Consider the following 14,219-nt stretch of genomic DNA (forward strand, 5'->3'; position numbering starts at 1 on the left):
CATTTTAGCAAAAATCTTCAGGTCAACATTAAGGATATTGGGCGATAATTTTGTACTAGTGAGGGATCTTTCCCCGGTTTCGGTATCACCGAAATGTGTGCCTCCAGTAGACTCGCATGATTCGAATCACGATTATTTAAATTGTTAAATGTTCGTAAGAATGGCTCCGTCAAAATGGTAGAGAACAATCTATAGTACGCTAATGAGAAACCATCAGGTCCTGGACTTTTTCCGGGTTTAATTTGTTGTAATGCAGTGAGGAATTCTTCTTTCGTAAGTGGGCCGTCTATTCTGTCTTATTGTTGTTTTGATAAGGGTTTGAAACCATTGTTTCTGATATATTCCTCAATAATTTTGGATCTAGAGCTGGGTTTGGGGGAACAGGTTCTGCTCAGGGGGGAGATTGTATAATTTTTCATAATATGTAGTGAATTCATGAGCAATGTCCGAATTTGACTTTTTTTTTTCCGGTTGGATCAATAATGTTATGGATAGTATTTTGACTTTTTTGAGTAGCAAGGGCTCTGGCCAGAAACTTCCCGCTCTTATTACTGAACTCATAAAATAATTTTTTGGAAAGCACATATCGTTTCTTCATTTTTTTACCGATTATATCCCGAATTTCACCTCTTATTTCCTCTAACTCTGTTAAATGTGTTTGATCAAGGGAAGATTTGTGAGTGAGCTCCAATTTTTTGGCTCGTGAGTATAAGTCAGCAATGGTTTTTTGGGTTAATAGTTTTCTGGTAGCAGCCATCTTGAGCAAGGAGCCCCTGATCACGCATTTATGCACTTCCCATATAGAGGTAAGTCCTATTTCTGGGGTGTTATTTAGCATGAAATAATCTTTAAATTCTTGGTCTAGCTGTTTCGCATTCTGAGGGTTCATAATCAATGACGAATCCAACCGCCAGATTTTTTCATGGGTGCCCTCGTGTGGGATACTTAGAGATAAAGAGATTGCATTGTGATCAGATAAGCACATTGGCTCAATTGTGGCCGATTCCAGGAGTGGGATATCTTTTTGTGATATGAATAGATAATCTATTCTGGAGTAGCGGTTATGTGGTGTTGAGAAAAAGGTGTAATCTCTCGTGCCTGGGTGCAGGAGGCGCCATGTGTCATGTAATGATAGGTCTTGTAATTGGATTTTTGTTTTCATGCCTTAAAAGGCATAGAAGAATGACCAGTTGAGGTGTCCACCAAGGGATTGAGTGCGACGTTAAAGTCTCCACCGCAAATGGTACAACCCTCTTGAAATGCTGCTAGTGTTGAGGCAATGTGTCAGAAAAAAGTGACTTGGGCAGAGTTTGGACTATAAATGTTAATAAAATGTGAAAGGTGAGTTCCATAATTTCCCCTTGAGGGCCACAAACCTTCCATCTTCGTCAGTTAGAGAATCTGATAGGTCAAGGGAAATGCGCTTTGAGATAAGGATTGAGGTACCTTTTGTTTTTGCTAGACTGTTAGAAGAGTGGATCATCACTGGATATTCTTTGGTTTTCCCATGTTGGAACGTGGTCCGTCTTGAAGTGAGTTTCCTGTATGAAGGCAATATCTGCTTTGAGAGAGTGTAAATACAATATTAGTTTGGATCTCTTTTCAGGTAGGTTTAGACCTTTGGCATTTAATGAGACAATCTTTAACTGTTTGGAATCATAAACTTGTGCGTTTTGTAGCATGGTGAGAATATGTCCCTCAATAGTGGTATCGATGAGAGTGATTTCTTTGGGGACACTAAAATATCCGTATGTGCTGTTATCTAAGATATATCTATTATCTGACTAGGGTAATAAGTGGGAGAGGGGGGGAGGGAGAGAAAAGAGGGGGAGGATGGGTAGGTTAGGCGTAACCAACTACAGTGAGGGACCTGCCGCCACTATTCTAGGGGTAAGTTGTTGGTAAGTGTTAGTACAAGTATTGTACTGTGTGGGTTTGTGGCAAGTATCTGCGGTCAAAATGTAAAAAACTAGTTCTAAATAGTAGAACAAAAATAGTAAAGTATGACTAAAGTCATTGAAAAGCGCCAACCGACAATCCCTTACTATGCACTAAAGTTAATTAGGAACCTCATGCAATAACTCTGTGCGTGAATATTTAGATGAAGTGCAAATTATAATATACATTAAACGTAATTAACCAGGCCGGTGTATATTAAAAGTGACTGGAAGGCATTTCTTATATCTAAATTTATGAGAGAGAAACCATTTAAGAAGAATACATCAACTTTTCTCTGAACCGAAGAACCAGAGGAACCACATATAAAAGAGTAATCAATCAGAAACCAATCAGAAACTTATGTGGAAGTGTTATTTAACAAGAAAATCTGTAACAGAACCTGCTATCACACACTACTCTCTCTACTGTTACCTTTCTCCACATCCTCTCTCTGAAGGAATAGAGCGCCATCTAGCGGTTTAAAATAGGAAAGCTAACATATTTCCATGAGAAGTAATCTAACCAAAGTTTTAAAGCAAGAGTGGCTCAATGCTGGCAGTTGTCCTCTTCATTCTGGTGTGGTGGAAAGGCTTCCATCATAAATTTATCACCATACAAGACAGCATTGATATGATATGTATCAAGTATTGATGAATCATCGATTTGTCTCTTAGAATGCTATTACTCCTCGCCCGTCTGAGATGGAAATTGTGGTGAATAGGGGCAAAAATACCGAGCAATAGGATGCGATGTAGTGAGTACTACAAATTGTCTTTTCTTGAGATGAATAGTGGTAAGAACTATCGTGTGGATCTTATGATAGGTCAGCTTTATTAGGAGGTTACAGCAGTAGTAAAGCACAGTCTTATGAGATGTTAGACGTTATATCTCAATCTCTGCAGGGTTTCCTGTGAGCGGGGGAGGTAGGTGCACTACCTTGTCTCAGTGGAAGTCCCTCACATGAGGTAGAGGGGTGGTAAGGAGATAAGTTACGTCGTTTTGGACTCGTAAAGTTGCTTGATTGATGTATATCCATTTCTTCGACTTGGTGCGGACGAGATGATCTATCAATGTGAGACCAGCCCGGGATTTCCATTGGTGGCAGGCCCAGGGTGTCACAAAATGCTGCTGTGTCTTCCGGGTATCTAAGCGAAGCAAAACGGCCCCTGGAGCCGGCAAAAAGACAAAATGGGAACTTCCATTTATACGGGATCTCTCTCTCCCTCAACACTGATAGCAAAGGGCAAAGTTCTTTCCGTTTCTGCAATGTTATTTGAGAGAGATCCTGGAAGAGCTTTACCTCAGCCCCTTGAAACAAAATTCTTCCCCTGATCCTTGCATTGTGTAAAATTTCTTCTTTCAGTTTAAAGTTTACAAGGTATCCAATTATGTCTCTGGGGGGGATCATTCTCTCTGCCTTTCGGCCTCAAAGCTCTGTGTAATCTCTCGATTTCAATTGGGGTATCCAGGGGTCGTCCCAAAAGATCATTAAAAATTGCTAAAGCGGATTGAGTAAGTTGTGGCGGCTCGATAGATTCTGGCAGGCCTCTTATGCGTATATTATGCCTGCGGCCCCTGTTCTCTAGATCCTCCACGTGTCTCTGTAAGTCTCTCAATTGAGTATTGTGAGACGATAGTTCTCTCTGGGCATCCAATATTGCAGTATCATGCCTGTCGGTTAGATCTTCAACCTCCTCCAACCTGGATGACATGCTGTGCATTTCTTTTTTAAGATCCTCTATTGCCGCTGACAGGGTTTTTTTTTATATCATCCGCTACTTCTTTTAATTCCTTTAGGGACACCGAAGGGGCAGATGGTAGTTGGAGAGGGGTGTCCGATCTTAGTGGGCTAGATGCTGCTAGAAATGCCTGTTCACTGGTTTCTTTTGTACATGACGCAGCCTGTGATGACATGGGGGCCTGTGGGGTAGTGTCATTTAACCCCTTCTTGAACATCTCAGGTACTTGTGGTGCAGTGTGAGCCCCAGGGTCCCTCGGGGATCACGAGCGGGATGAGGAGGGGGTCCGGTCAGATTTGCCCATAATTTAGCTTGACACTGCACTGGTGTGAATCTGTCAATGTGGCTGCAGTTGGCACAGGTTACTCTAATGAGAAGGGGGTCGGATGGCTGTGCAGGGGTGTTACATCTCCAAGTGTGCAGCTGAGTAAGGCAGTATGGGAGATTAAAAGTTGGCTACAGTCCCACCGGTGTACAGATCGCGGATCGCGGCCGGGTGCCGCTATTCAGGCAAGACCGCGGCTTTTGGGCCTACCTAGGCCTCGATCTGTATTTTTCTCCCGGAGCTCTATTTTAAGAAATAACGGATTGAGAGGGTCCCCCAAGGCTTCAGGAAGCCGATCCTGGTGTGGATGGTCCTGTTACCTGTAAGATAGATGAGGATTAAGACGGATTTTGTTGTCGTTCAGCGGAGCTCCTCTCTGTTCCGTCCGCCTCGTTCCGCTGCCGGCCACGCCCCCCTTGTTTTTCTTTTAATTTCATTTTTCGTTTTTGCCCTATTTAAAGGTGAAAAAAAGAATATTGAACAAATATGAGTTTGTAAAGAAAATTCTTAGCAATAAAATGCATATATAGTTTACTGTGGATTCCTGTCTTTTAATGTTATATACAAATAAATCTTCAATATATCAATACATGACAAAAAATAAAAATAAAAAAAAAAAGTCAAGTTTTCATATACATTAGTATCTATACAACATACACCAAATATACCCAATACATATTGCTTAAACACAACTATTGCTTACTTTTTTTCAGGATATGATGGATGTGACCTAGCTGTTCTTGCTCCCGATGTTTCTGATCTGACCATCTTTTTCTGATTTGGTCCTTTGATCGATCCACACCATAAATCTTCTGTAAAGATGATATCGCCTTATCCAGAATTCTGTCTTTTCTGGAGTTGGACCTTTCATAATTCTCCAGCTTGCCATCATAGTCGTTTTTTTCTAGTATGGCCACCATCTCCACCATCTCACCCTTGCTCAAAGGTGTGGCTTTTGTTTTTTTCTGAGCCAACCACTGCGGCCTTCACTGGAACTCAGATACTGCCATCTCCTCCACTAATACTCCGCCGACTCACGTGTGTGTTTGTCGCATGCAGCTTAATATTCGGCACGTACACGCCACTGCGTCAGCGCGCCACTGGAGGCGGAGTTGACGCATGCACTGTATTTAAAGGATGCCAGATCGTTCGCTCGCCGATTCGCCATCGGACAGATCTTTTCCAGGAGCACGATCAATCGGGGAACCACGATTCTTCCGAACAAAAGGTACGACTTTTGATTCAAAAGCGGGTGTTTTGGGCCCTATACAGCTTATATTGGGCCTATCTTTATGTGACAAAATACATGATCTTTGACTATGTTTTGTGTTGTGTCTTGCAGGCATAATATACATAACAATGGTAGACAAGTTTACCTCACCGGACTTTTTGCCTCAATTCATTGAGGAATACCGCAAATTGCCTTGTTTGTGGAAGGTAAAGAGTCGGGAATATTCAAACAAGCAATTGAAAAGTGAGGCCTACCAAAAATTGGCCGATTTATGCAAGCCTATTTACAGTAATGCTGACATCAGTTATGTCAAGGGCAAAATCGGAAACCTCCGCAGCACCTACAAAAGGAAGCTAAACAAGATACACAAGTCGGAGAAGTCAGGAGCTGGTACCGACAAAATATTTATACGAAGGCTCTGGTATTTCGAGAGCCTGCGGTTCCTGACGGAACAATCCGAATCCAGGCCAAGCCTGTCGACGCTCCCTTCCACTTCAGCAGAGGGCTCATGTGGTGCAAGCCAGGAGGAAGATTTCCTGGAGCCAAGCTTGACACAGGTATAGCATTTAACAATATATTGTCTGCAATAAAGATAATGATGCAATAAATATATGATCAAGCCAATAATTCACCGTTAATGTAAAGTCTGTTATTTGGTTAAAATAATCAAACAAACATGAGTTTTTATATACACTATAACATAATAATTTGTTAATTTCATCAACAGGAAAGTTTCAATGTGGAGGAGCCAATTGGAAGCCAGGAGTCAGTGGAGCAGTCAGTAACCACCCAACCTCCACAAAAACGCAGAAAGAAGACCAAAAATTTGGAAGAGGCCACTACTTCGTTCCTCAGCCAGGCCTGTATAGCCCTAAAGAGAAAGCCAGATGAGGCTGACTCATTTGGCTCTCTCACTGCTAATAAATTGCGCCTAATGAGTGAGCAGCAGCGGCAAATGGCAGAGCTCCTCGTCCTACAGGTGCTCAATAAAGGGTTCTGTGGAGAAATCCATGAGCACACCCACCTGTCGGACTACCAACCACCCCCTCCACCTCCACCACAGCCACCACCTCCACCACAGCAACATGGTAGTCAGTGGCAATATGCCCCTGATCCCCACCTATCCCAATGGTCATACGACTACAGTTATTCTCAATTATAAATGAAAAGAATTTATAATATGTTTTTTCTGTTACCCCTTATTATTTATTTATACGTTATATGAGGAGGGAATGCCCTTTTTTCTGTTATATTTTGAATAAGGAGAGTATCTCTATATTTATGTTTGAATTTCTTTGTTTCTAAATTAAAGAAAATATGTTTAAAAAAAAATACTTGGCTATCTTTATTTTTGAAAATTTAGCATATTGGGAGTAGGCAGCAATATAGGTTTTATACATTAATGAAAAAATTAATAAAGGGACACATCAATAGTTAGATATTTTCCATTCATAAACCAAAGAAAATGGTGAAGTGTTTTAACAACTTTTATAAAAATATAACATGCAACATATAGAATAGCAAAATCATTATCATCATCATCATCATCATCATCATAACAGGACACATGCCTCTTTAATTCTATAAAGTATAGAATTATGAGCAGCAGCTTCCTTCTTAACCAAGATGAGCATGTGCTCCGCATTTTAAATTTTTTTTTGCCTGCCGTGAGACGAAAGTTCTTTCTTGATACAATGGCTAGTTTTCTTGAGAAACTTCTTCTGGGTCGTTATTTGCTTCCGATCATGCGTGTTCCGATTTTTAGACTTTTCTCTGACGAAATCTGTACTGACTGAAGGAAAATCGGACGTTGTGTTGACGGTCAACAAAAACTTTATAGCCTGCACACCCGAATTTTTTCGTCCGAAGCATCATACTAACAAGCCGAAAATCGGCGGATCGGTCGTCGGACGAAAATTCCCGGCCGAATTTTGACGCGTGTGTACGAGGCTTTAGACACATCAGCCCTTTCTGATCAGCTGTGTTCAAAGAGCTTGTCTACTAAAGACACACAGTGGGTATCCATATAGCTTAACTGCTACAAGGTGTCTAAGCTTAGAACCCGATAGCTCTACAGAAGAGGAAGAGTTGGATTCTTGGTGTATGATCATCCGCTCTCAAACACGCACACCTGTTGCTGCCTACTGACCAAAGACATTTTGATTTATGGTAGTCTAAACAAACAGTAAAAGAAAAAAGGATCATGTAACTTACCCGATATTGATTCTTTAACAAGCTTTCTGAACTGTGTCAAAATTATTTTGGCAGAAATGTTTCTATCATCATCTAAATACTTATCCACGACGTTTGCCTTACTGCGTTTACAGTATAGCGTATAGTAAGCTCCACTTCCACCAAATTCTGTCAAGCCAATTCTTTGATCATCACAGATTGGTATTTTCAACATGATATCAAACTCATTTGGTCTAGATATCTAAAAGAGAGAGTAAAGAATCATAGTTGCTTTCATTATTTGACTACAAGTAAGGAGCATTATTTAAAGCGGTAGAAAACTGCAGCCTTTTAAGTTTTAAAATTATATCTTGAAATCATAGAATATAGGATACATTATTCTTTAACCATGGGATATATGCAGCTACCTTCAGGTGATTTAACACCAAGATAAAAAGCTCCAGCTACATTGCCCATGACGATCCTCCCACTCCCAGCAAGCCTTATTTTTTTTCTAGTGCCTTTTTGTGATGGACATCTTCTCCACTGAGAGATGCTTACCCCTTTTAAATGGAGGTTATGGCTTTCAAATATTCTATTAGGGTTCTTGACTGAACTATAGAGTTTGCGGCTCCTTTCTGTAGATTTTGGATCAGATGATTACTTGGCTGAGCCTTGGGAGACTGTACCCAGACCCCGCTGTAATGAAAATGCAGGGCCAGCCTGTAAGGACACTTTGGATACTGGATCCTGCACATGTGCGCTCTGGCATGACATATGGTATATCACGTTGAATTAGTTGCAGGATGGTTTTCAGATCCAGGATTGTGGTCCATCAGCTGATGTAGCTCTGTACTTGAAAACCCCTTCAGGGGTATGCCCACTGAGGTGGAAGGAACCAAAATGGGCCTAACCTCTCCTTCCATGGGCCCAGTGTGCCGTTTTCCAATTACTGGGGTCCAACGGACCTTTTGCTCTGACACTTAAAATGTGTGCTGTGGTCATGCCTAGGAGCGTCATTTCTGGCATGTTTTTTTTACTTGACGTCATTTTTCCTCTGTGGTAGCTGCCATACCACCGTTTTGGCTGTTTCAAAGGCCTACCGTGCTTGAGAGCAGTGTTTTCATTCCAGTTCTGGTGCATAGAGGACAAAATGGTTCAGCATTAGGGGCCTGCAGTAAAACAATGTAGTGAATACCAGGGCTCTGACTGCTAAAAGCATCTAGCACATACGGTAATAACCCTTCTCAGCCTGCGAAGGCTGTTGTGAGTACCCTTCTCAGGACATTGTAGCACCCCACATAACAGATCTAGAGGGATAAAGTCCTGACCCTGTGTTGGTAAGGTCCCTCTGTGTATTTGGGGTTCATTGGCCTGTGGTGACCTAGTCCTGAACAGCCACTATCCCCTACTGCTATGCAGTGGGCTGTGAGTACCCTTTTTGGGTAATGTCTCTCGAAGTACAAAGTATGGTTATACGGAGACCTACAGTATGGTGATCTTGTCACGGACAGGCCTCTCCTGCTCTGTAGTGGCTGTGAGTGTGACTGTTGTAGGTAATATCTCATTGAATGATGCTGTTAAAGCAGCCTAGAGGGACTTTGGGGTCATCTCATTAAGCTTTACAGAAAAAAAAAAAAAAAAAAACTGGATTTTTGACTTACCGTAAAATCCCTTTCTCAAGTTCATTGACAGGCACAGTTCTCTCCGACTCATATCAGTAGGGTTATACTGCCCCCTACAGGAGTAGGACACTAGGCAGAAAAAAGTTCTGGCTATGCCTATGGGCAATCCCGGAGGGTACACCCTCTCTCTTCATGCATAGGATGTTAGTTTTATATCAAAGCAGTGTCAAAGTAACACCAATACAACTCAAAATAGAGGGGCAGATACTGCATCCATCAAAGAACTTAAGAGAAAAGGATTTTATGGTAAGTCAAAAATTCAGTTTTCTCTATCGTTCATTGATGGACGCAGTTCTCTCTGATTCATATCAGTAGGGACATCCCAAAGCAGTGCCATAAAATGAGGGGTGGGAACAGCAGAAAAGAACAAGTCCCCAAAGCTAAACATTGCCGACCAGGCAACATAGGACTCATCAGAACAAAAGATGGGGCCCACCTGAAACAAACAGTAAATACCCTCAAGGAAGGCCAAAAACCCTCCAAACAGCAGCCAGCAGAAAACCTTGCGGCCAAAAAGAGGCATCTGCAGATGCCAGCACATCCACCTTATAAAATGTGGTAAAGGTGTGAACAAACAACCAGGTAGTCAACTTGCAACCTGAATCACAGAAGCCTGTATGGCGAAAAGCCCAGGAAGCACTAGGCGCCCGAGTAGAAAGCGCAGAAACAGGGAAAGGTAGGACCTGACCCTTAATTGAAGAAGCCTGCACCACCGACTGTCCGATCCACCTGGAAATAGTCGCAGCAGACGCAGGCAGCCCTGTTCTTGGGCCATCCGTGAGCACAGAGAGCGAACCTGACACACGGGAAGACTTAGTCGCCAAGTATACCTCGAGTGCCTTAACTCTATCCAAAGTATGCAGCACACATTCCGTAGGATGAAGGGGCTTAGGACACAAGATGGCAATACAATGTCCTTGTGCAAGTAAACACTAGAAACCACCTTCAGAGGGAAGGATGGATCCGGACGAAGTACCACCTGGCCCCAAGAACCAACATATAGGGTGAACGACAAAACAATGTCGCCAGTGCCGACACCCTGTGAGCAGAGTGACAGCAACTAAGGGGAACCGTGAACAGGTTGGAATAAAACCCATGAAAGCATTCTGCGTGCGGAACAGACACTATCACTCCTTGTTGTAGCAAGACCTGCACTGCCCCATAGAGGGCTCGCAAGCGATCGGGGGATAGGCGGACAATGGAAGTGAAAAACCTGACCGGAGGAATGGATCAAAACTCGATCTTGTATCCGGACCGCACAACCTCCCGGGCCCCATTCTCTGGGATCCGGGCCAGCCACGAGTCCGAGAATCTGCAAAGTCGTCCCCCAACCCCAGTCACGGGTGAGGGCGCACACTGTCAGGCCGAGGAGGCCTTAACTGCAGGCCTGGCGGAACCGGACTTCTGTTTCCCAGACCTGGGACGCTTGGAACCACCTGAGGGAGCCTTGAAAGGCTTTGCCGCATCGACTGCCCCCGAGGAACGAAAATACTTTCTGTGAGCGGAAAAGGACGGACCCCGCCTACAGAGAGGATCCTTACCCTTGGAAGCTTGCGGGAGAAAGGTACTCTTACCCCCCTTAACACTTTTAATAATATCATCCAGGGCAGCCCCAAACAAACAAACAGACTGTCCCCCTGAACGGGGAGGTCCGTCAAGGCCTTCTTAGAAGCCTGATCCACAGAACACCACTTCAGCCAGAGTATACGCCTCCTGACCACCGCCAAAAATGATAAGCGACCCAATAGGGAAGCAGTGCCCAGCGCGGCATCACAATCAAATTGCAGCCCCTGCACCATCTAGTCCAACAGTTCCCCAAAGGCAGGAGGGACAGGCTTGCCCTCCACGTCATGGCATAGCATCTTCGCCCATTCAGTCACCGTTTGGGTGACAAGGGCTGCAGCAAAAGCAGGCTTCAGTGCAGTCCCCACTATAGGGTACACGTTGCGGGCTTCAGCTTCAGCCCTTCTATCCTCTGGGTCCTTAAAGGACGGAGAATCCTCTACCGGAATAACGGTAGCCTTGTTAAGCCTGGAGACCGGTGGATCCACCTTAGGTGGCACCGACCACTTCTTCACCAGAGACTCCTCAAAGGGGTAGCGTCTAGTAAACCGCAGAGACACCCCAGGGGAACGTTTTAGCCGATTCCATTCTTTGGCGGGCAGGCCAGCAAAATAAGTGGGGAAAGAAAAACACTTTTCCACCCTTGAAGGCTTATGGGTGCCCCCACCCATAACCTGTGCCCTAGGAGCGACGACAGCCGCATCCTCCAATTTCAGGGTTTCACGCAACAAAAAAAAAAAACAGTGCGTTCACCAGCACCTTATACTGCAGAGCAGTAGAGGTAGAAAGTTCATCCTCACTATAAGAGGAGGCATGGCGCGGGGTACCAGACCCGGCCGGGGTACCCACGTCTGCGGTGGCTGGGTCAGACTCAGAGACATCAAAGGAGGCAGGGGTAGGTGGGGGTCGTTTCTGCGCACCCCGCCCTCTAAAGGCCACCTCCACCCGGGACACAAAAGCTTCCAGGACCGCTGAAAATCACATCGGTGGACAGTTGAGATCCAGAGGGCCCTGCGGCCTCCGTGAGGGGGTCATGTGGGGACACATGGTCTGAGGGGTCCATGTTGCACTAATAGAACCCGCCAGCAAACTTTGAAAAAAATTACAAAATTTTTTTTTTGTATGAAAAAAGGAACACAGCGCTACAGCGCCCCCCAGAGGTTAGGCACGCGCTAAGGACCCCTACAGAGAGGGAGAGAATAAGCCCCCAGTGACTCACTGTCCTTAGAATGCAGTCCCAGCAAAAAAACACTGCAAAATGGCTGAAACCCCCCCCCCCAAGATGGCCGACGCCATAACTGCGCTGAAGAAGTCCCGCCCACTCGGACATAATGCGTACGGGGGATTTGTCACATGATCCACGGCCGTACTGACCAGGAAGCAACTGGGAAGCACCACAGCACGCTGCACGCTCTGCATTTTCTTTATGCTCTTAATCTACGGATACAATGTAAGTGCGGTTCTTGTTTGGGCTAATAAATTTGGCATTATATACAGAGAGCACTAGATCCCTTTGGTTTTTTATTTCATATCTCGGGGGATGTATCCTGGAGAGTCGCTTGTATCAGCCATTCATTCTGCGGTGAAAACTGCTTTGTAACATCTGATGGTTGAGTGCTTGGAGCTGTGTTCCCTGATTTTTAAGTGATTTATGCGATTTGACCCTGCAGGGTCGTGCCATTAAAGGTGAGAGGCAGATAATGCTTGGTGGTGGGAAGCTGCGAGCACAGAAGTCACACTGAATGTTGTTCACCAGACCACATGTGGACTTTTTTCTCTCGTGCATCACTTTAAGCTATAGACTGTGCAATTCCATTGTTGACTGCAATTTGAGTCATTTTATATAATTCATTTTAAGAGGCTTTATGACTGCGCTGCACTATGATTTAAGATAACTGCAGACGAGGCTACAATAAAATGGCGGCCCAGCGCGCCAAAAAGAACCTCCCTGCCAGCCCTACTACAGCATCCAGCCCTGGAGGCCCCCCCCCCCGCACCATCGACCGAGCGCCGCACCCCCCGGCCCCCCAATGCGGCCTGCACACAAGGATGAACGATAGAGAAAAAAAATGTGTCGGTAAACATTGTGTAAAAAGCTCTTAAATCCAATTCCCAAATGGACCAGAGAGCAAAAAAAGCATGCGATCATTATCACCAGTTTTTGGCTGGCGGTTTCACATGCATGTATTACATAGCTGGTTGCTAAGGAACCGGCTGGGAAGCTGGCCACCATGTCCTTAACAACAGATAACGCATCTTCGGTCTGGAATGAGTTTTAAGGGAAACCCCACCTCAAAATGTAAAAAAAAGAAAAAAAAAGGGGGAGGACATGGGGTCCTTATCTGAGCATGCAACCCGGCAGGTCAGGAAAAAAATATCAATATCAAGGAGGTAATAAAAACCCAGAGACCGTTTTGGACAAATCTTTTAAAAAAAAAAAAAAAAAAAAACAAAAAAACAAACAAACAACAGTTGTCCCCCAACGGAAATCCACCCGCGCACTGCCGGAACCCGAAAAACAAAAAAGGAGCTCCGCTCGTGAGGACGGATGTCCGCTAAATGCCTCCCTTGCCATCCAATGGTTCTTATATATACGTAAGAGCGCCCACGCATGATGAAAAAAAATCAATTCACTATTTAAACTATATATATATATATATATATATATATATATATATATATATATATATATATATATATATATATATATATATATATATATATATAAAATATATAAAAAAAAATTTTAAAAATATTTTGTGTTTAAATAGTGAATTGATCTTTTTTCATCATGCGCATCATGTGTATTTATTCCTCCTCCTCCTTTTGTATCTATATACATGTATTCATTCATTTGGTTATAGATAGTTTTTTTGTATCTTTCTGCTAAGGATTTTATATTGAATGTTTGATACTAGGTTTATCTGTTTATATATGGAATATTGTGGGTCTTTGCATACACATTCAATCTATATGTTGTTCATGGATTTATTGTTTTCTTGGAGTAAAAAAAGTTTTTTTGCACATTTTTGAACAACGACTGGAACAATCGGATTGAATGTGTATGTCCTCTTTTATGCAGCCAGACCAAATCGGTCTTCATCTATTTGAGCCAGGTGTCTATGTTCCGGAAACCACTTGTTTGATTGGACAAGATAGTGCTGCCTGGCTCATAAATGAGGACACATGTCTGCTTGCAATCAGCAATGAATAAGCACATGGTGTGAAACGCGTTTGCTGCTATCCTGTTTGTCTTGTACATGTCGATGTTGGACTTTTTGATTTGAAGAAATAAAACTCAAGTTTCTACTTTCTTGAGACTGGAAGTGCCACTTTCTTTCTACATGCATATGGACTTCTTAGGTTGCGGACCTTCGTGAGCACCCAGTCTTGCAGGACTACTACAGTTTACTTGGGAATCCTACTGGCCCAGCTGTCAGCACTTTGAGCGGTGATTTGTTTCTTTGCTTCTTCTGATGTCTTTTTTCAACCTCACTATGTAACCCTTCAGTGAATAGGCCTGAACAATGGTCTGCCTGATCCATTTTGATATGGTCGCAGCAGAC

The 14,219-nt window shown here is 43.5% G+C and overlaps 1 protein-coding gene across 1 annotated transcript in view; it reads right to left on the bottom strand.

Annotated features, from left to right (window-relative positions):
• LOC309550156 (cyclic GMP-AMP synthase-like) overlaps positions 1–14,219 on the bottom strand; it is a gene marked incomplete at its 5' end in the record, with an annotated part of 137,014 nt that overhangs the window by 79,474 nt on the left and 43,321 nt on the right. The window contains one exon of the mRNA XM_082250589.1: positions 7,448–7,667. Within this exon, the coding sequence (XP_082106715.1) occupies positions 7,448–7,667 (220 nt within the window). The remainder of the gene's footprint in view (positions 1–7,447; positions 7,668–14,219) is intronic.

Source organism: Pelophylax lessonae, assembly GCF_965119305.1.
Source record: "Pelophylax lessonae genome assembly, chromosome: 3".
NCBI classification, from domain to species: domain Eukaryota; kingdom Metazoa; phylum Chordata; class Amphibia; order Anura; family Ranidae; genus Pelophylax; species Pelophylax lessonae.